The sequence below is a fragment of the Lissotriton helveticus genome, chromosome 5_1 (assembly GCF_964261635.1).
Source record: "Lissotriton helveticus chromosome 5_1, aLisHel1.1, whole genome shotgun sequence".
Classification (NCBI taxonomy): Eukaryota; Metazoa; Chordata; class Amphibia; order Caudata; family Salamandridae; genus Lissotriton; species Lissotriton helveticus.
In genome coordinates this window covers 311,489,759-311,512,464 of record NC_136065.1, presented here as the reverse complement: position 1 = coordinate 311,512,464, position 22,706 = coordinate 311,489,759, and the positions used below count along the sequence as shown (strand labels likewise).

The window sequence follows — 22,706 nt, the reverse complement described above, 5'->3', positions numbered from 1 at the left end:
GCTAGGCATGGAGAAGATCTCTCTCACCCTGGTAAAGGCTCTTCCTTTAGTGAGCTTTGGCAAACCTTTCTGGCTCTGTTAGCCCCTGAATTCAGAGAACTCTATTGCCCCAAATATCTACGCCTCTTGCACCTTACCGTGCCGGACACTGACACATGATACATATTTGCCTTTTTGGGATAAGCCTCTCCATATTCGGCCATTCAAGGACAACAACTTCTAGGGGTGGGAAGAGTGCTCTTCTCTTATTCTTTCCTTTCATTCGTTTCTTCTTCCCTTTTTATTTAGGTGGGTGGTGGGATAGTGGTTTTTCCTTGGAGCCTACATATCTTAAAGCATTTTATTCTGAAGCTGCCAAGCCCTGCGTGGCCCGACGGTATTGCACCTTACATTTGCGTTGCTCCATAACGATAATAATAAAAAGATTTAAACCTAAAAACTGTAGGTTAAGGGATTCTATAGGCTACATTTAGTATTGAGCTCTCAGTTGCGCTGGGGAGTTGAGCGACATCAGAGCCCTGGCATGATGCAGACTCTGTTCACAGTTGATGGAGGCCAGAGTCCTTTCCCAGGCTTTGATCAGCATAAAGTAGAAAGACCGCAGAAAGCATGGAGTAAAAGACAGCAGAAAAGTCTGGGACTGTCATCCATGGAAAGGGACAGGGAACAGAGATGGTCCTGAAACAAGGTTAACGCTCTCTTCAGCATCCAACAGGTAGGATATAAGTCCCATAAGCAGAAGTAATCAGATAGGCCATATCTCCACCACCACCGCCATAGCATCAGCTTGGCTTCAGAAATAATTCTATTTGGCCTTTTAGCAAGGTTGTGCAATACCTTTTGGGTTAATCTCCCAGGGAAAAGAGTCTTAGAAGTGTACGTGTATTTTTAATTTTAACGATTGATGTAATTTGGGAAGCAATAGACCATGTGTCTGTCACTGTTCGAGGACTGTGCTCACAGACGCAGCCGAGTAGACTTGCCGCGCTCAGCTGTTATCAGGGCACAAGTCAGGGGTACACGCGGGTGGACAGCGTCCACCCACTATTTTCTCAGGATGGATGCCGTCCGCCCTGCCAAGAAGATGGGCCCCACTGAAAAATATGCTGAATGCACCCCGGTGTAATTTGCAAACACTGAGACATTCAGCAGGGCTGCACGTTGTTGTATGCTTTTGATCGCAACAAGGTGCAGGCGAGGAGGGGGTTTTCTTAGTTTGGACTCCTCCTGGCCCCATAACAAAGGCCCAATCTGAGGGGTCATCAGGCCTCGTTTTGTTGGAGTCTGTCTGGGAGTGGTCAGGAGCCTCACACCTAGAAGAAAATGCAACAGAGGGGAAACAAAGGCTCACACCTTGGTAGCACTTCACACATACTTTAAAGAGGCAGCTTTTCACTTTGTGCAGGCTCTGTTTAGGAGATATGCGTGCATTGTAAGATTGTCAGATAGGTTAGTCTTTCCCAGTATTTACACAAAATAAATAGCATTTATATAGTACTTACTACCCCCGGAGGAGGTGTTGTAATAACTTAAATATCACAATTTTTTTTTGTAATGCACTAGGGGTAGAAGAAGTTTACGCTGACAAAAGGCAACATTGTTTTATGTGTAGCTTACAAAAGTGTGAATCTTCTGCCTAATTCAGGAGGGTTTTCCTGTATACTCGAAATGTGCTCCACTGTACTCATGATAGACATGCTAAACATATATGAGAGGGCTTAAAATCTGATGTCACTTCTTAGGATGCCACGTCCTGTGATGTCACGTCCTGTGATGTCACACGCTGTGATGTCACACGCCATGATGCCACTTGCATTCTGATTAACTAGGTTAGTCCCCCTCACTTCTTTTTTTAGGACTTGTGCCCTGGCTGTTATGACATATGTTAGTTGGTGTTGTTGGAAAGTATCTGCTGTCAGACATTGGTAAGCTCACATAAAAGTCAGCTAAGGGGCTTCCTGTGCTGTTTCCTACCTTTGAAACCGGCGACTTGATAAAGGTGAACGATACGCCAAACAAGGTGATTGTATGAGCCACTGAGGTTGGACGTGAAACTTGATACCATTCCAAAACATTCTTCTGTCTTAATAGATAATAGGAAGAAAATCCTTGGAGACTGGTCTACAAAATAATAGAAAGGTGGCTGTCTTGGCTCACTTTGGGACTCTTTGATACACGAAAAATTTGGAAATACATTTACTTCTCATCGGACTGATTACCTTCAAGGTCTCATTACCTCTTGCCCTGAAGAAGTCCTCTAGACGAAACGCGTTGGCTACGTTTTTGTATGAAGAAAAAAAGAATAAAAGAAATTTTTAAGCCCTACTGATCGGATTCTTTACATTCTTACTTGACTATTATTGTTTAAAGTGGGGAGTGCTGAACCATTGTGCTGCTTTTTTGGCTTCCTGTGCTGTGCACGCTGAAAGCCGGGATACTAAATCAAAGGTTTCTAGTGCTGAATTAGCATCTGGTGCTGCAGAAAAGAAAATATGCATCAAAATTGGTGTATGTTGGAAGAAGAGTGTAGGATACATCCATTCTTAATGTGCAGTCTCAAAAAGGGTGGGAGGGCTGGGTGTGGAGTCATTGCTGATTTAGGCAGATATGCAATACATGGACTTGGCCCTAGCCAACCTGCTTTTAGAGGAACTGGCATGTTGCAAGGTCTCCAGATTTCCCCACAACACTATGTACATCTGTGCAATGGCTTCCAATACCAGTGCAGATTATAGTCAAATCTCTTTTCATATTCTTTCAGGCTTTCCATGGCTTGACCCTCTGTATCTAGAGCTTACATTTTTTCACCAAAGGCCTTCCCGCCGCCTAACATCCAGGACAAGCAGACTGAAAGTTGCTTGTAGATTTTGTCGTCAGCCGTTACACCATTTCCACTGCTGAAGGTGAGCTCTGGAGCTCCTTGTCCATCTCAAATCAAGCACATAACTAGCTACATCCCTACCGCAAGGCATTCTATATATCACTATTAATTCCTGAACTCTGCTGAGAGAATTTGTTTCAGATTAGCACCAGGATACAATTCAGGAATTAGCACACTCTTCAAAACCACTCACAAATTCACAATCCACCTAAAGACAATGGTAAAGAGCATGCACCTCTTACCTGCTTTAGGGGGAGCAGCATAAACTCTTCGGTCTTGGAGACTTCTACAAAGTGCTGCAGGACGTACTTATGGGCAGACTTGAGTAGGTCGCTGCAGGAGTGTGTATCTGCAAAGCCACGGATTCCCAGGCAGTTGGATGGGTCAAGCTGGCTGAGCAGGAACTTGCAGCATGCGTCGCGCACCCCATTAAGCTGCAGGAGGCTAGCTGCAGGAAGCAATGTCTGGGTGAAGAAGAAGAGAAACACAGGTCAGAAGTAATGCTTCCATTGTGTCCCAGTGGCCGCAATCTACTGGGCACCAATGCACGCCTCCCTGCTAAGTAAGGACGCAAAGTAAAGCTGAAGGAACAAAACTGTCTGTATGAACACCAGACGCTAGCGGAATGGAAGGCAGGCAGAAAAAAGACTGTGGAAGGGATTCACCCTGTGGCACACCTGTACCCTTTATGAGGTACAAGCATGTTGATACATATATCCTAACTTGGAAACAAACAGGGCCTGCATCTAGTGTCCCTCACTTGCCTAAAAGCCACCCCTTCTTGAGTACCTCAATGGAGTTACATCACTACCCTTCAGCATCTGCATGGGTATTAGCACCCCTCTTAAACTACTTCCAAGGGGTAGACACACTTTACTACCTCCAGAGTAAAAGTACCTCCATGGCATAACTACAACTCTTGTAGGACAGTGCTTTTGGGAGGGTAATCACAGCCTCCCCACCCCGATATCACCATAAAGGGTGCATTCATTGGGATGATGAAACCCCCCCCTACGATGATGACCCCCCCTACCATGATGCAGCCCAAGTTCTACATCTCCTTAATCATGCATGTATACGCCTCCCAACACGTCTGAGAATACCCATACCTGCACGTTCCCCTCCCCCACCACCACCTCGGCAGTGTATGCGTACTGCACCAGCTGCTCCAGGGCCTGCGGGTCAATGTCGTGCAGTGTGACATGCGCCTGTCGGCTCTCACTCATCTCGTCTGCAGGGACACAAAGAGGCGCCGGAGTTACATCGGTGAAAGAAGCATCTACCCAACAAAAGAGACAGCATCAGTCTTGCCACCTTGGCCATGGTCTACAGTCCAAGACTCAACACGACAAGCCCAGCACATAGCTGGAATGAATATCACAGCTACCCGCACCCCTGAATTCCCATAATATTGGCACAGTGCCAGAAAATGTGCCACACACGTGTACATGCAGCCCAGTCAGGATCCAAAGCACAACCATCAGTGTCGCCAATATTTTTTTCATTTTTGTCCTGTGCATCTGCAAACTGTTTACACCACAGAGGGCAGGTCTTTGAACCAGACCTCTTGCAGTTACATCAGCGTCAGACTTTCGCCTTATCCTTTGATATCCTGGCTTCAATTTGCACCAAGTAATTTTTTTTCCTCACATTGCTAAACCACTTGTCAAGAATAAGGCGGTGGGGGGGGGGGGGGGAACAAGGCGTTAGGGAAGCATAGAAACAATAGGTACAGTAGAATTTTAGATTCATTGTCTAAGAAGCGATACCTGTTACTTGGCCTGTTACCAAGGTCTGCACCGATCCCCTTACAAAAATAAGGCACCTCGGTATCTATGGCTTTTTTTGCACCTTTGAGATGACAGCTCTCACCAACAGAGACTTCATGACCAGATTATTCCCCCATTCATATTTTTTGGACCTCGATGGCGTGATCCTACAGACAATGATCCTACCCCTGGAGCATGGCACCCCACTCCAGGTTTCTATTCAAAAGCAACTTCCAACTCAATAATGGCTCCTAAGCGGACTCTAAACTCCCAGATCTACACCAAATGGGCTTCACAAGAGACTTCTGAAAGTCAGTCTTCTGTTACTGAGCTCGCTTTTTACAGAGAAAATGTGTGGTGGAGGGCTGCATCCCCCTCACATTAAGAGGTCACAAAAGGAAGGCAAAGATGAGATGGAGTTCATAGTTTTAACATTTGTTAAATCCCCAGGTAGTAAAAATGTAATTAATCACCCTAGGGAAAATTGTTTTAGAGAATGTCAGTCTGCAGACACAGTTGGCATAGCTTACAAATACTGGTCCCTGCAAGGCATATCCTACGCTTTGCAATCCAACAAAGATCTCTCACGAAAGATCCTTCTGTTGATTCAGACCCAAAGCACATAAGATACGAGGATTGAAGACCCTGTCTGTCATTGCCTGTTGTTGACATCATGCCTCAATCATTCCCAAGTTGGTTCCTGCAGTAGATAGGTGCTCTTCTGTGAAGGTCTCTGGTTTGTTACAATCTCAGAATTGTGCGTCTTCAAGGTATGAGAATACCCCTGAATCAAGCCCTACAGTACATCCAACCACTGTTGAAAATCTGTTAGCTCTGACCAAAGGGGCATGAGGACACCCCTCCTACATCACCTTCCCATTGCATCGCTGCTATCAGTCACAGGTGACCTAAGAGTGCTTCTTGACCAGGGCAGGAAAATCTCTCTGATCCTAACTGACCTACTGGCAGCATTCAATACAGTGTCTCACACCACCCTTATCTGCAACCTTTTCAAAACAGGTATTTGTAAAAATGCACTGAAGTGTCATTGCTCTTTCCTGTCCTCGACAACTCAACCAATGTAACTTCCTCCTTTTCGTTCTGAATCTACTCCACATTTCTGTTGTGGCCCTCAAGGTTCATTCCTTAGCCCCATCCTCTTCAACATCTACATTACACCTCTTGCCTCTTTCATATAATCCTTTGGGTTTAATATCCTGTCCTGCGCACACAACACAGATCATTATCTGCTCTGGGAATCTATTAGTTACACAAACCACATTTTCTTTGGTATTAATGCGACGGCAACCTGGATAAAGCAAAATGGTCTTAAACTAAAAAGTGATAAAGCAAAAGTTCTCATTTCCAGTAACCCATTGCTGCTGTGGTAGCCACAGTGGTGTCATTTTGACCTGGCCCCAACTCCTGCAACTGTAGAATCAGCCAGAAGGATTATGTTACTTACCCTGTAAGAATCGGTCTGTGGCATGTAGTTCTGTACTTCTGCCACCTAGTGTTGGGTTTGGATGTGTGCAAGTTGTTTTTCTTTGAAGAAGTCTCGAGTCACGAGGTAAAATGACTATACCGGTGATATTGCTCAAGGGCATCAACTCCATTGTTAGATTGTTTTCCCATAGTCGATGAGAATATAGTGTAAGTGTTACTAAAATGATGACCATGCATATGATAGTGTAACTAGATGCTGCAATGGACACAGGTGTCCGGAGAGGAGGGTGGGAGCGTGTGTCTACAGCACTACATGCCACAAACAGATGCTTACAGGGTTGGAAACATAATCCGTTCAATGGCATGTGTGACTGTAGATATACATGCTTGCGATACACATGTTTGCATAGACTATAAAGCAGTGCCCTCCAAAAAGCAGTGACTAACCTGTGGGTGTTGAAATTGTTTGAAAAAGAGTACATAGCACTGCCTGTCCTACATTTGCTTACTGGCCTACTGATACATCCACACAGTAATGTTTAGTAAAAGTGTGCGAGGTTGACCATGTAGTTGCTTTACAAATTTAAGCTGGGTAATAATACCCAGCAAAGCTATAGATGCTCCTATTTTACTTGTACAGTATGCTCCAAGAGGTGTTTTTAGCTCTCACGTAACATGCCTGAATGCATTTAATTATCCATCTAGAGATCCATCTAGAGATACCTGATTTTGATATGGGCTTTCCTATGTGAGAGCCGAAAAAGCCACCTAGATGTTTTTAGTTTTATGAAACTCTTTAGTTCTGTTGATATAGTACGTTAAAGCTTTTTCAACATCTAGTGTATTGGCTGTTTCCAGGCTGTTTCTACAACTGAATCAGGCTGTGGAAAGAAGACCGGTAATTCAACTGACTGATCTAGGTAAGAGGTAGAAATTACCTTTGGAAAGAATGTTGGGTTTATTCAAAGGACTTTCCTATATCTGTGTAGCTGGAAGAAAGGTTATTCCAAGGTTAGTACCAAGACCTCACAGATATGTGTAAGAGAAGGGATGGCTATCAAAAAGGCTACCTTCAAAAATAGGAACTAAACGGGGCAATTAAGTAAGGGTTCAAATGGTTGACCCAGAAGTCTGGGAAGTAGAATGTTCATATTCCAAGCAGGTGCAATTACTCTTTTAAAACCTTCTACGAATTCCTTAAAAACTGGTTCCTTGAACAATGATAAAGGTTGTCTATTTTTTTAAGTAGGCATCTGCTGAAGCTAGATGTAGGCATATGTGAAGTGTACACTAGTCCAGAAGTCTGCAAATGCACTAGATAGCAGGCAATGTTTTGAACAGTTGCATCAAGCAGGTCAATGTGTTTACCAAAGCAAGAGAAAACAAATCTTTCCACTTTGCAGCGTCACACGCCCTGGTAGTAGATTTACGTGCCTCACTGAGAATGGTCATACATTCTGGTGGGCGATTTAGATAACCAAATTCTATGACCTCAGGAGATAAAATCGCAAGGTTGAGGTACTTTGTGTATGGGTGCCTGACTTCTACTCTGATCAAGATTGAGGGGAATCTGCTTGTGTGGCACTACTTAAAGTTCCAGTAGTGTGGTGAACCATAATTGTCAAGCCCAAGTGGGAGCTATTAGAATGAGGGTGAGAGATGTTTACCTGAGCTTCCAAACCACAAACAGAAGAAGAGGGAGAGTTGGAAAAGCATAGGCAAATATCCCTGACTAGTTCATCCATAGAGCATTGCCCCTGGATAGTGGGTGTGGGAGTCTGGAGGCGAAGTCTGGGCATTCTGCAGTTGAGATGATGTTTATTTATGGAAACCCCATCTGTGTGTTGTATAGTGGTCTGAGTGTGTTGTAGCCACAACTGAAGCATACTGGCTTTGATTAGCCAATCGTCCAGATATGGGAAGACATGAATACTCTGTCTGTGTAGATGTGCTGCAACTACTGCTAGACATTTGGTGAACACCCAGGGTGCAGTAGTGACCCCTTATAGACCACTTGAATTGATAATGTGTTCCTGCTATGACGAACCGGAGGTATTTTTGTGAAGCTGGATGTATTGGGATGTGAAAGTAAGTGTCCTTTTAGTCTAGTGCAGACATAAAGTGACCTTGTTATAATAGAGGAATTACATCTAGAAGAGTCACCATGTGAAAGTGCTATGAGAGGACGTGTTGATTTAAGGGTTTGAGGTCCGTTATGGACTGAAGTGAACCGTCTTTTTTGGGAATGAGAAAGTATACTCCTGAACCTTGAAGTGCTAGAGGAACAGGCTCCATGGTTCCTTTCTGCAACAGAGCCTGTATTTCCTGTTTGAGGAAGGTTTGGTGCTGTTTGAAACGTATGTGCCTGAGAAGCGGGATGCTTGGAGGTGTTTTGATGAGCTCAAGACAATAACTATGTTGGATAATGTAATGCCCAACACCCACCGCTCTGTTATGGTTTTTCCAGTTGGGGATAAATCTTTGTAGTCGTCTCCTGACAGATGTTAAATGGTCGGGGGGAATGAAAAGTGAGTCACTGTTTGGATGAGGAGGGTGTGGTATGAGTGGAGGTATCTCTTCCACGCCCTTTGGAATCATTCCCTCTGTATGTGCCTCTGTCATCTTGAATGGGGGCTGTAATGCCGTTGCCTATAAGAGTTAGAGGCATCTGATGATGTTGTTTTATTACCCGGTTTGTATGTGGGGTGCTAAAACAAACCATGAGGAGTGGGGGTTTGACGTGCCCCGATTGATTTGGCAACCTTCATGCCCCTTTTCATTTTTCCTAGTGTTCCGATGTTGTTGAACAAAAGGGACATTAAGGAGTGTCGGCTGTACTTCTGGCTTAAAGCCAGATATATGTAGCCATTAATGTCTATGTAGCAGCATGCTTGTATTTACGCTCCTGACAACTATGTCCGTGGAATCAAGGGTACATCTAATGGAGTTGTTTGATATTAATTTACCATCTGGTACAATTTGATTACCTCTTTATTTGCATACACTGCCGAGGTGGTGGTGGGGGAAGATGTTGGAGGAGTTCCTCTAACTCGTCTCAATGGCCCTTGTCGCACCTTGCTAATAACCCCTGAGTATTGGCAAAACGCCAATGATTGGCCGACTAAGCCACCACCCTTTCCCTTGAAGCATCAATGAGTTTGGAGACTGTCAGGTAGAGCGGCATCTTTTGATGTCTGAGAGTTTGTCCTTTTGCAGGCATTAGATACCTCCGGGAAGTCTGGGGGAAGTTGGCCTTTAATGTTAGGTGGATCTGAGGGTGCAGGTTTATATTTTTTATCTACATGTGGTGTAATGATGCATGCCCGTACTGTATCTTTAAAGATGTCATATGAGTGACGGAGCATTTCCTTTAGCACAGGTAGATATTGACATACTCAAGTGGTAGAGGAGAGTGTTTCCAAGAGGAAGTAATCCTCTATGGGGTGTTTGTGCAGGGGGACCTGGTGATACGCAGCTGCCCTAGCTATAAGTTCCTGGAACGATGAAGCATCATCCGGGGACGATGGCTTAGCTGGTGTCATAGTTGTACCATGGATCTGTGGGTGGTTGATCATGGTATTCTTTGGCCCACCCCGAGCTCCAGTATCAGACTGTGGAGAACTACGTAAAGTAATGTCTTTTGTGTAACTAAGAGAGTGATGTGAGGAAGGCGGTGGTGGGAGTGAAGGATGTGGAGGAGGTGGAGAAGGTGGAGAATAATCAGGCAAAATGTGGCTGCAAAGGACTAGTTGCAATGTCCTTTTTAGGTCTCGGCCTAGAGATGCGCGAAGCGCGTTCTCGGCAGAGAACTATTGTGATCATGTCAGCCGCCAAAGCGGACAAAAGGAGACAAGAGCTGGGCACGCGCCCAGCAATCCTAATGGGAGAGGGAGCGACAAGTGCTGGCCACGCGCGGATTCAGTCGCGCGCACGCTCAAGGCGCCAGCGTTCCCGCCGCGCGCTGATCACTGCTCTCTTCCTAGCCGGCATCCAGAAGTTTCGCAATGCGGTGAGGGCACTGAGAGGTAGGTGCTTGTTTTTCTCTCTCGGCTTCTTCTATCCCCAAATCTAGCTCCTGTATTCTTTTAACCACTTAATGTCATTACTCTACCCCTCTATGTTGCAGTCCTTTGCTGTGCATGTTCTGTCACCTTTATCCACCTCTTTCTTTCTCAGCTGTGTACATCTTCTATATCCCTTTCCATTGATCTTCACGTTACACCTCTTCCGTTGTCGGTGTCTTCGCTCAGCTCCTTGTGGGGTGGCTCAATTTGTAAACCAAAATACTGGACATTTAAAAATGTTTAATGTTTGTCTTACCGACACAATGATATTTGGATATTTTGTTAACTCTTAGATGGTCACACTGTGTTGCTTTAAGATGTTGCATGCATCTCTTCCTGTCCAGAGAACCGTCTATCTTTTTCTTCTCAGGGGCCTAAGCAAGCTGTAGAAAGGGGGCCCACAACCCCCCTTCTACTCAAGGGTATGAGTAGCTGTGGATATGGGGAGCGGGAGCGCTCGCAACATTCTGCAGGGGTGGACCATCATGTTTCGTTAAGATATTGTTTGTTCTGTTCTCCGATTTTATAAGTTGCTCTCTCTTACTCTTCTATCACTCATCTTTTAATAGTTTACTCCGCCCCCTTCGGCGCGTGCTTTTAGTGTTGTATTTGTGTGCTCATCAGGCACCGTGTAAACCACCAACTGATGGGACGATCTCGTTTACAATAATGAGATAACGTGGAGATAAGTCTATGTTGTTACTTTTAAAAAATGTCGACGACGCAAATTTTAATGGAAGGGATATGGATATACTAACAAAATGTATTTCCCCCAAAAAAAATTGAACTTTGAGTCAGAGGAAGACTTTTATTTTTGGCATGAGGTGGACCGTTTGACACTCAAGTTCTATTATTTTAACTAATTATTTTTCACTTCCTGTTTAGTCTTACAAATATTGTGGGCCATAGCATTTTATTTTGTGGATTTAAATAGTGCGTTCCAAATCATTGCCAGCGTTAAGGCGCTTTACAAAATGAAGATCAAATGAAATACATTGCTGTCATACATTGTTACGTGAAGGTGATGATTATTTTTATATTGTTAAAGCCTAATTACAGGATGATGAGAACTACTTCCTAATGACCAAAAGATTCTTGTTGTAATTGTAATATTTGCAATGGAGGTAAGGAAATGATAATGAAGACTGTCTTTTACAGTGTAAAATTTAGCAGGATGGCCTGATAACTTCATGTAGGGCATTGGGAGGATCGCAGTATGACTCACCGGTTTGAGTTTCGCCGAGTGGTTTTAGAAGATCACACAGGCAAGTTAAGGATACCACTTCGCAAAGTGAGGCCATTACTAGAGCAATTGAGATGGACTTTATTTAGAATTTTTTCAGCTCTCTCCTCAAAGAAGTGTATGAATGAGCTATCCTAAGTAACGGATGCTCCTTATTTTAGGCCCTGCACCTAAGTTGCACATAATGGTTGAACTGTTTCCTAGTGGGGCAGTTTGTGACTATCAGCCTACGATGGGATATCTATCGACTGTTTTTACTGACTTGAGTGTAATTTTTCATTTCTCACTTTAGCAACTCAAGCATAACTCTGCTAAGTCTATTTCAACGTTGCAAAGTTGGTTATGGACTGTTATTGATTTGGTCCTAATAGCTGACCCTCTGACATCCTTCCACCGACCCTTTTGGAAATCCAGTCACATGAGATACAGGCACCCCAGCGCCGTTGCTGAATATAACAAACTGAGGAAAATTATAGAAGGCATGCAATTTGAACATTCTTGAGCTGTGCAAATGGGAGATTTACCTGCCCATTTTCCTAAAAAGAATTGGAATTTAATCAGACATTAAAGCTTTGGAGAAAAATATTTTTTCCCCCCAACTAAAGTGCTTCGGGAGACGATGTGCTAGGCTTTTTAATTGTTCTTCTTTCCATGAAGGAGCAAACTGCTGCTTGAAAGATGCCTCGCCTCTTAGCATTTTGACTGTTGCTTTATATTTTATCTAGTTTCGTAAGAAGTGTATCACTTAAACATTCAGAATGCTTATGCTTTTGTACTGCCTGCGGCGAGTGTATTATTTCGTACTTGCAGTTGTTCTACAAGATACAGCTTTGACTGGGGAGTATTTATTTTGTTCCAAACGGAAACATTACTGGCTGGGATCCATAAATAATGATGTAATGCAGTCTTTTGCGTGCCAGGCTTGTCCAGTATAGAAGTGTCATTACTGACTGTGACGACGCAAATGCGGTATATCTGGCACTTAGTTGGCCATCTCTGCCCTGTCTGTATGCATGTATTGGGGTTCAACTTAATTTGTGTAATATTCAGTAACACAGTTCATGTAAATTCTCTAAAATTGGTGGATAGCATTTAAGTAACCCCAGGAGAGACTGAGATATTCGTCCACTTCCTACTTTTGACCATCATTTAATCAGGCAAGAACTCTATATTTTCTAGTTTAGAGATAGTTGCTGATGTTGAGAGAACACGCTCATTACTTTTCATTGTCTTTATATACTATTCTAGTACGTTTTTTACAGGGACATCTTAAGGATTTTGAGGGCCCTGGGCCCAATGAATTTTGGGGACCCCTTTTTAGGTCTCGGCTAGTAACGCGCGAAGCGCGTTCTCACCAGAGAACTATAGCTGTTGTCTCAGCCGCCAACGAGCTGCAATGTGGCTACAAGACCTGGGCGCGCGCGCGCAGCGTTCTCTATGGCAGCGTCGGATTACGTTGCGCGCCTTCGGATTGGCTCACGCGCGCGACCCAATCCCAAGGCGCGCGTCGGAATCTTCCTCTGCCATGATAGGCTTTAAGTTTCGGTTTTGGTCAGCGTGTGTGTGAAGGGCAGCGGGGAGCAGGGGGAGTCTGCAGAGGGGCGCGCTGCGCCGATAAGCAGGCAGGCGTTGAAAATAGCTTGTAGCGAGAGGTACACTGTGATTTCACCGGAATGAAAAGGTTGAAAAGCACATCTGACTGAGACCGGGGTTTGTGTCTGCCTACATGTTAGTTATATTGAGTGCTGCATTTAATTGTTATTCCTGCTTCTGCTCATTCCGCTCTCTCGCCCTGGCGTCGCATTTGTGGTATGGCTGTTTTCACAATAGCGATCGCTTTTTTCATGTTTATTTATTTAATGCGATTGTATATAGCGCGAACTTTACCTGAAGGTGTTGCTCTCTTTAAATGCTGCTGGAAGCCTGAATCATTTTGACATTGACATGTAGGGCCTCTTTCTCCCTCTTCAGTCTTATCAGCATCAATGGCTCCGCATTCCCCAAGTTAACACTCTGTTCCATCAGTTGCACTATTTACATAACCTCAAAGCTTCCCCAAAACACATCAAGGCCTGGGTCACATTGACTGAACAACACCGGGTGCTTTGTCATCTGCTATGGTTGACCTGCCAAGCCACCAAGCACAGAGAAACAGCTCATATGACGATGGCAGCATCAACACCATGTGCTCATTTACAGGCAGTTATCTCTAGCTGCCCTGAAGTACCACCAGGCACACTTCGCAGTCAGGACAAATAAATGACTAATTTTGCCTCAGCATCTAAGGTCTTTAAAGACCCAGATATAACTAGCTGTCAGGATTACAGGGCCTTCGTCTGTGCTGGATCTGCCTGGCTCCTTTGTGTGTCGCTGTGAAGTATGAGATCTTAGGTCTTGCTGCTTAACCTTCTTTTAGTATAGCTAAACCATTTTTGTAATATAGTAAGAGCCACTTATGTCCAATATAAATATTCTTGAGCTACTAATATTTCTTGTGTTATAATAGTGACCATATATAGCAAGATTGCACAAGTGACCACCCCATGTAATATTATCAGCAGTTATCACTTCAGTTTGTCAGGCACGTTTGACAGCAGTGGTATAAACAAGCATTTGCAATGCAACAGGTCTCGCATTTACGCGAGTTGGAGCTATTGGCATTGTAAATGACAATGCCTTTTATTTATGTTTGGGTTTTTGAAGCATAAATAAAACACATTGTCAATAGCTCAAACTCGCGTAAATGCCAAGACCTATTGCATTGCAAATGCTTGTTCTGTTTATTATGAGATACAAATCAATGGCCTCCCTAAAAGAAAGCAGACGTTTCGATAAAACAGTCGCTGACTGTACTGCCTTTGCCAAAATCAGACCAGTAGAAGGCTGAATATGTAACTTCTTCTGTTTCGAATCGAACCTTTCTTTTTCCTCGAATTTCAAGGATCGGTTCCGGTGCCAAAATGGATGGTTTTGGTGTCGAACTTGCTTTTTGTTTCCTCACCAGAGTGATCGGAGCTGAAGAAGTGGAGTATTGGGCACTCAGTGCTGATGGGGCAGCTGGTTTACTCACGACAGAGATTGGCCAGTTCGAAGCGGAACGTTTCAGCTTGACTTTCGGTGCCAGGCCCGAGAGTGGGGCATCCTTAGCAGACTGTGCATTGTCCCAAAGGGAAGTCCTGTATCTGTAGGCCAGACTCTGCTGCAGGTTCGGATGCTGAGTCCGAAATGGAAATGGCCTCATCCTCTGCTGTCGAAGCCTCATGCAGCTCCTCCTCCGTCTGTTGGACATAGTGTTCGCCAAAGATATTGGGTGTCTCTTCCAAATCTCGGCACTGCATTTCTTTCTGACGCACCAGAAGGTCCCGCAACGTTTTCTTCGGTCAAAAGGATCGACAGGCTGCACAGTTTTCCTATTTGTGGTTAGGAGAGAGACAGGTTGCCAACCGGATGAAGCTCTGTATGTGGATAATTTGCAGGTCAGTTGGGAGAGAACTGAAATGGAGTTTGGTCCATCAGCAACGCATTGTTGGTCGAATCCATTGAGATCGGAAACAAGACCAAATTGGAAAGGCCAGAATAGGGGAGGCATGAAGGCCATGACTTGAAAACAGAGTCATCGATCAAGGGATTGCTTCTGTTTTCTGAAGGCAACACGAACGAAAACAATACTGACAAGTAAAAGAAGTGAAGAAAGGACTGAAGCAAGCCTGAAAGATCTCAAAGCAGGACACTGAAGAACACAACCGAATCCAATGACGGAAAGAAAACAATCTAACAATGTAATCGATGCCCATGTGCAATATCACTGAGAGGAGTCACTTTACCTCTTGACTTTAACCTCTTGCGTGCTTGCGACGGAACCATTCCTTCACAAGCCTCGGGTGGGCTGTGCTGGTGACGGAACGGTTCCGTCAAGGCCCGCTCGCCGCGCCTGCGCTGAGGGTTCTATTGGGCAGGGCCGTGACGGAACCGTTCCGTCACAAGCACAGCTCACCCGAGGCTCGTGAAGGAGCAGTTCCGTCACGAGCACGGGAGCACCGCGCGAGCTCCCCCCCCTCCCCCTTAGCACTGCGGCGGAATAGCCGCCGCAGCTAAGGGGTTAAAGTTTCTTCAAAGAAAAACAACTTGCACATATCCAGATTCAACACTAGATGGCAGGAGTATGCAAAGCATGTGTATCTACAGCCACACATGCCATCAAACACCAGTTTTTTTCTTTTTTTAACTGACCAGAAAATCTGCTTTAAGCAAATCAACCAGGTGCCGGCCACTTGTTTTTCCTTCCTCGGGTGCTCAGAAAAATTCTTCCTTTGCTTTCAGATCCAACACAGAAGCCCTGATTATCTCCAGGCCTGACAATAGCAGCTCTATCTCCAGCTTCAGGTTTAACTCTACCACCCCGCTTCTACCCTACGCTGCTCATTCACTTAATTTGTCTACTCCACGTCAAGCATACCCAAATGGGTGCTATTCCTTCTCTTTTTTTTAACGTCTACACTTTGGAACTCCCGCTCCAGGATTAGGAGGTAGGTCCATGTCAAACTTGTTTAAGAAGAAACTTAGAACAATAGCTATTCAGCTAACACCTCTTTTCTCTGCTTTCGTGGCAGTTCCGCCAGTGCTCCATGGGGTATATCATTCACTCTACAGAGGTAGAATAACATCCTTTTGTTGGTGTCCCTTTGACAGGGTAAGCTTGGGAGCAGCAGGTGGACCAGCTCTCGTCTTATCTTGCTTTCTGTAGAGATTTAGGTTTGCTGCCTGGCAAGCACAGGTATCACAAACTTCTTCATGAAAACTTTGGGAATGCTTGCAAAGCGCAGTCAGTGATATCCGTGAAGAACAGAAGTACATATTAAATACATGGCACACTCGCGATTTTGAGAATGAAGACCAAGACACCCTATGATACTACAGAATAGGGGTCAGATGACGGGGAGTCACGGTATGCTAAGTCCTTGCATTAGTACAGTAAAGCAGAAAGTACTGGGACCAGTCAGTACACATGTAGCTGGATATTCTGGAGATAGCACTGGGGTTGTGGAGGCAGCAGAACTCACCCTGTCAGGTGGCATAACATACAACAAATGCTCCAGCATCTTAAGCTGAATGCAAACCCAACATCTGGCTTTGATAGAGGAAAACAGAGTGGCATCGGTGTGCACGCTTCCATACAATGTGCATTTGTTGGGAAGTGAGGTAAGATGTGCATGCTCTCATGGCATGTCTTGATGTGCAGATATGGAATAAAAATTGCCAGGTTGATGAATATCAAGAAGTTACTTCGGAGGACAATTATATAGCCCACTGCTAACTATACTCCTCAATGGCACGGTCTCTATTTGCGATTCTTCCTGATACTACCAATGGCATTATCTCATTTGGATAAGCCCAATATGACTGTCCCAAGTAAGGGATTTTGTTCACCATGTAGTCTTATAGACAGAGCCACGGGAATTATGTGATTGTGCGGCCGCGCCGATTTTCACATAATTATAGATCTGCCACATAATCCATCATTTGCTGTGTAATCTCCAAATTAAAAAAAATATATTGTTTCTAGCTCAAACGGTTCCAAAGTTACTAAAAATGCATCAACATGTGTTGGCGCGCATTGAAAGGCCTTTTGCCTGGTCACCTTTCTGTTGCTTATTGCCATATTTGGGCATGAAACTGATACTAATGAGGTGCACCAAATACCCAGATTGTTAACAAGTTTAAAAAAAAAAATAATAATGAAGTAACACAATTAAAAAAATGTACTGCATCACGGCGCACAATTTGCCTTTTCTTGCCGCATAATTCACTCAACCCTGCCACATAATTCGTCCCTCTCCTGCCGCATAATTCCAGAGCCAGTGACCCTGCTAATAGGCTAAATCTTCAAAAGAGCCTGCTTGCCTTTTGAGGTTTGCAGGTGGTCAAACTGCCAAGACACGAGACAAAGGCGATGGCAGAAGCAGGCAGGTGGTATGAGATCACGTGATACAGAGTCCTGCAAGAGCTTGAAGGCATGACAGCTTTCCCCTCCAACCCCAGCAGCGAACAAACCGTTTTCTGTACTTGAGTACTCGAGCAATATGTATCTAGCGCTGAGCATGTGATTCATTCTTCTTTCCCAATTGTAATCCGATTTCTGCATTTTTGGATTTGTATCCCCCGATTCCTGGTACCAAAGGCAAAAACAGCCAGAAGTGTTTCAATGACCTCACAATGAACACTTTTAATAGACAGAAAGATCTGTATTGTTCCGACACCTTAGCAGGCAGTGAAATAAATGGGACATATTAGCTGTGTATTTTGCATATTTGTCCGAAGTTACTAACATGTCCAGCCATCGCAGAGCATCCGATTCAAGGAGCACTGCTCCTGCAATTTACATTAGACTGCTCATTAATTATTCCCGTAGCAGGTCTGCAACCATGTTTGGTGCGCTGCCTGGTGCGTCACCAAATTGTGGTTTATTTGCAAATTGGACTTTGACAGTGTTGTATCCCAGGTAGAACGTTTGGACCTGAAGAAGAGGTCACTAAGGAGTTCTATGTCAGCATGTTCATTATGCCAGAATTCAGATTGCAGAAGAGTTCAGAATATATATTGCTCTCTTTCTCACGTTAGTTGCTGATGTAGTGTCTTATCTTGTGAATTACCTAGGCAATTTCTATTTTAAACATTTACTTGATTACACAAAATATTACTGTCCAGCCCAGGGCCTTAATTTCCCACTGATGGTCACTTCATCTCACAGCGCCTCAGGTCCTGTGGTTGTTAAAATTGCGAGTACGTACTTAGCACAATATCAATGACTGGGGATTTACAATTTACAAACAGATGAACTCTAAGGGGAAAGTCAAAATGTTATGGACCCGATTTTCAAAGCTATTTAGGTGTGTAACTTTGGCGTAAATGCATAAGACTTGGCTCTGCACTCAGTAAAAAAAAATGAAGATTTTCATGTGCGCAAATCTTTTAGGAGCTGTAAAAAGGCAGGTGGTAGTTTCAGGGCTGCAATGCCCATGAGTTGTGGACATGCTCAAACTTACATGTTTATGGGTATTTACCAACTCCACTCCCACCCTTTTCAGCACTGGAAAATGTAATGAACTTACTACTGAAAAGGACAGGAGTGAAACTTTTTCAAGAGTGGGAAGGGGCCCCATCTACCTAAAAAAGGAGTTTCTCAGAGCCACAGACTCAGGAGTCCAGTCACTACATGTTTGGTCACTGATCGGTACCCAGTGCCTCTGGCCAGATGGTCTGTCCAACATCTGGTCATTTCCATATGCAGAGAGGTATGGCTGTGCACAGTTTACCTCATGCACTGCACAAGAAAATGTGTCAGATCTCAACTCCTCAAACTTCCTCATACCCACCAAAATGCCCTCTAAAGCATACACAAACCACATATATGTGAAACTACATCAACCATGCATTCTCCCAAAGAGATCCTTCGCGGACTTAGAAAATACCAGACGTTCTCGAAAGGAATAATAGTCTCGGTTGTCCACTCACAGCGAGAGAAGCAGATTCAAGTAGACTTCTCTCATGATCATACTAATCCCCAGCCTTTCAGCTCCAGAGCTGAGGCACTCTCTCGTTAGCATCTTGCTACACAAACACTGAGCTCAACTTTTGAGTGCCTGAAGCTGATTCTCCACTTGTATGAAGGAAGAGGAGACATAAAGTGTGCCATGCAGTACCTAGTCTGTGGCAACGATTCAGTAAGTGAGAAAAGAAACGTATCGAAAGGTAGCAGGCATATATGTCCGATCTAATCATACACCAAACCTTTATTTCTACTGCAACTGTCAAAAATATTCCATTCCCTCCCTTCAACGGAGATGATGGGCCATTAGCCTGGAGGATGTAGGTCTGCCGGATTAGGTGCAAGGTTTTCTCCATGGTGGGTAACTGGTACCTGATGACACATCAGGCGTGGGTGCTTCATAATAGTTCTCAGAGTCAAAATCATAAATGGAGGACATTACACTACGGACATCAATGGGGCTTTGTTTTCAAAATCACTGGTACCATTTTTCTGCCTGGATTGTTTTGTATGGTCTGCACTTTAGCCCTAAATAGAATTTTGAGGAACAAGTTGACATTCATGCAACAGAAGCCACATAAAAGTGACCACTTATTTATTGGAGCCAGCCTGTGAACTTGGTTTCCAGTCATTAGCCTGATTATTGGTTAACCCAATGCATCTATCAGATGCAGTAGAAATTTGATTTGGTAGATGCATTAGTTTACTAGCCCTTGGCTATTTGGAAAGTAATTGCAAGGCTAATTTACTGAAATACGAACAGTTTCAGCAGCAGCTGACTGCATTACGGTTTGCATTAATCTACATCCGACTACCTTAAAGTTGCTGGAAATCAGTTTTTCCTCACCAAACTATGTTACAAAGAGGACCCTTTTTCTCCCACCCTGCTCTTCCCGGTCCCTCACTAACTCCTCCAACCAGGGCGTATGAATTTAAAAGTTCAAGTTCATACTTACTTACTCTAGAGCATTTTTGGCATTTTAACATGAATTTATATTGTCAACCACGCCCACCACTTGCCCCCCATGCACCTCATAGAAGGACTGATCAATAATCAACTCTATCCATTATCTATTGTCTCTACTGAACACTGATGGTTTTCACAAAGGCATTGCCACATTCCACAAGCACCTCTAGGACAGAATTTCTGGGATACTTGCTTGTGAACATGGCGTGGAAGTAGGGGCTACAGGAAGCCAGCACCACCTTGTGGGCCTTAATCTCTTTGGTGCCAACGTGCAGGATAATATCGCAAAGCAGCCCGCGCTGCCGCATGCGGTTCATGCAGACGAAGGCGTCATGGTAGTGCCTCTTGGAGTTATGGGAGACTGTGTGGCCATCCCGATTCAGGAGCTGCATTCCACCCTCCATTGCGGGGCTCTGGTCCGAAGCCTTCTCCTTCCCTGGCTTCACTCTTTGCAGCTAGAGAAAGATTAAGAAAATACTCATGTTGGATGTGGTTTTGGATTATGATGCAAACTGCAGTTCAGATCAATCTTTGTGTGTCAGTGTCACACATAAAAGAATACACAGAAAGTAAGCATAGATATAGAAATAAACAACACATACATCCATATCAAATATTAATCAGGAATGAACTACTACCAAACCATTGACTTTCGTAATTAAATTGCTTAGCTCAAGAATGATCCTACCTTGAAACACACCTCCACATCATTTAATAGTTGTAAAAACCAGAGCGCGACACTACATCGTGCAAATGGATACTACTTTAAAAGCGGGTTTCAAAAATAACCTTTTAGTAAAAATAACATAAAATTGGTTTGCTACCCCACCACATGGACACATATGAGCGGTGTTTCACAATGCTGGCCCAATAGAAAGCACCCCAAGTGGGACGGGTATGCTCAGACGTGAGACCATGCTCTCCATGCCACTGGATAAAAGATATCCTGGCTGATGAGGGCTGGAAGCCCGAAACCGGTCCTAGGATGCTTTGTTCCAGTCCAGGGAGGACCTGGCTTGGCAGTTCGGGCTGGACTGTTCCCATGGGGCACAGGGTCAAGACTGATTTGCATATGGCTGGGTTCAAACTGGAATGGCATGGTGAGCAAAAACACGATGGATGTAGGCCCAGATCTCTGTACTGGGGTGAATGTATGACATTTTTCTGCATTCTGTTCATCAAAGCATGCATCTGTTGCTACCCTAAATCAAAACAATGACCTCTCCCAAATTCCTTGCGCCAGAAGTAAGAACGGTTCTATACCAATACACATTTTTAAACTGACATAGGCCTTCACAGATAAATTGCCAAGCAATGAGTTTTCCCTTTGCATGCACCTATTTTCCAAAAACAATAACCTAATTGCTTTTTTTATCCTGTGCACAAATGGAGGATGGTTTACCAAACAGGGGGGAGGCTGTCCAATCGCTAAAACAAGTTTACGGACACATGCAAGCCAAGTTATGCTAAGCCCTTTGTCACAGAGAAGGCAATCTTTAATAACAGATTGGTTCAAGCTTGCTTTAGGATTTGACCATACAGTTAGCAACAAAGAAAGTTGGCGCAGTTTATACTTCTAATGTCTCAATAAGGGAGCCCAAATTGTCCTCATGACAAATCTAGGGCGAGGTTGAGGAAGGTAATTCTCCTCGATCGGAATTGCAGAACACTTAGCAAAGCCTCAAATTCGAGCTCCATAGCAGTAGGAGTGCACTGGGTCTTATAAACTTCAGGCAGCGGTATCATTGCCTTACAACCAAATGGCCGTGGCCAGTTGAAGTGCGCCCCACAGATCTATAAAGCCTCAGACAGCAGTTTGAAAGATTTGTTTTCCAAAAGCCAGAGGAATAAAAAGGGAGCCAGAATAGGAAAAAGTGTTAAACCTTTCTAAGCTGCTATTGTCAGGGCAAGGGTAGAAACACTCAACCGTTTAGGGCCAAATTGTGCAAAATTGGTAATTGGATCTAGGTATACCATAAACTGAAAGAAAAAAAAATTCCCTTTGTAAGGCCATAAGCATACGGGCTACCAAAACTGCATCATCAGCATATAAAAATGTGGGTATAGGGACATTGGAAAAAGAAGAGCAGCAAGAAATCGTTGCTGCTGGACCCCCCATAGAAGGTCAAAGGGGTCCGATAATTCCCCACTCACACCAACTTTAACCCTAGCAGATACATTTTCAAATAATACTTAAAGAAAGTGTTCTGTCAAACCTCAACTCAAGAAGGATCAGCCATAATTTAGTTTGATTCACATGGGTTCCCTGAACCCATATTGGCAAGATTAAAAATGCTATTTCTAGTAGCCCAATCCCCTATCTTACTGTAAATGACTCTACAAATAATTTTAACATAGGGTTCTAGAAGCAAAATGGGATGGTAGCATCTTGGTTGTGAACAGTTGCCCTTTTTGAAAATTGTAACAATGATTGAAGTAGGTCATGAGCCTGGTAATTGATTACTATCAAGATTATTAAAACATTTGTTAATAGAGGTGCCCACAGATCCAAATTATTTCTCACCAGATCAATTGGCATCCCATCGGGTCCTGGCGCTTTCCTTGCTTGTCCCTGACAAATTGCCTGAGTAACACCATAGAATGTAATACCTTTGTTAAAATAAGTCTCTGAATCTCTCAGCAAGGGGTTACTACTGGGAGAGCAGTATATAGCAGAGAAGCGATTAGTCCATCGTTTACCACTAATATGGGAGCTCATTATATTACCATGATTATTTAGCCTACACAAGTTTACAGAGGACCAAAAATTCTTATTCTCAGCAGCTGTTA

General features: G+C 44.0%; 1 protein-coding gene across 4 annotated transcripts in view; it reads right to left on the bottom strand.

Moving 5' to 3' along the window:
• The window catches only part of KLHL17 (kelch like family member 17), a 245,265-nt gene that overhangs the window by 122,212 nt on the left and 100,347 nt on the right, over positions 1-22,706 (bottom strand). For all 4 annotated transcript variants that reach the window (XM_078642346.1, XM_078642348.1, XM_078642347.1 and 1 more), the window contains 3 exons: positions 20,110-20,371; positions 3,991-4,112; positions 3,124-3,345 (listed from right to left, as the gene is read on the bottom strand). In XM_078642346.1, the coding sequence (XP_078498472.1) occupies positions 3,124-3,345; positions 3,991-4,112; positions 20,110-20,371 (606 nt within the window). The remainder of the gene's footprint in view (positions 1-3,123; positions 3,346-3,990; positions 4,113-20,109; positions 20,372-22,706) is intronic.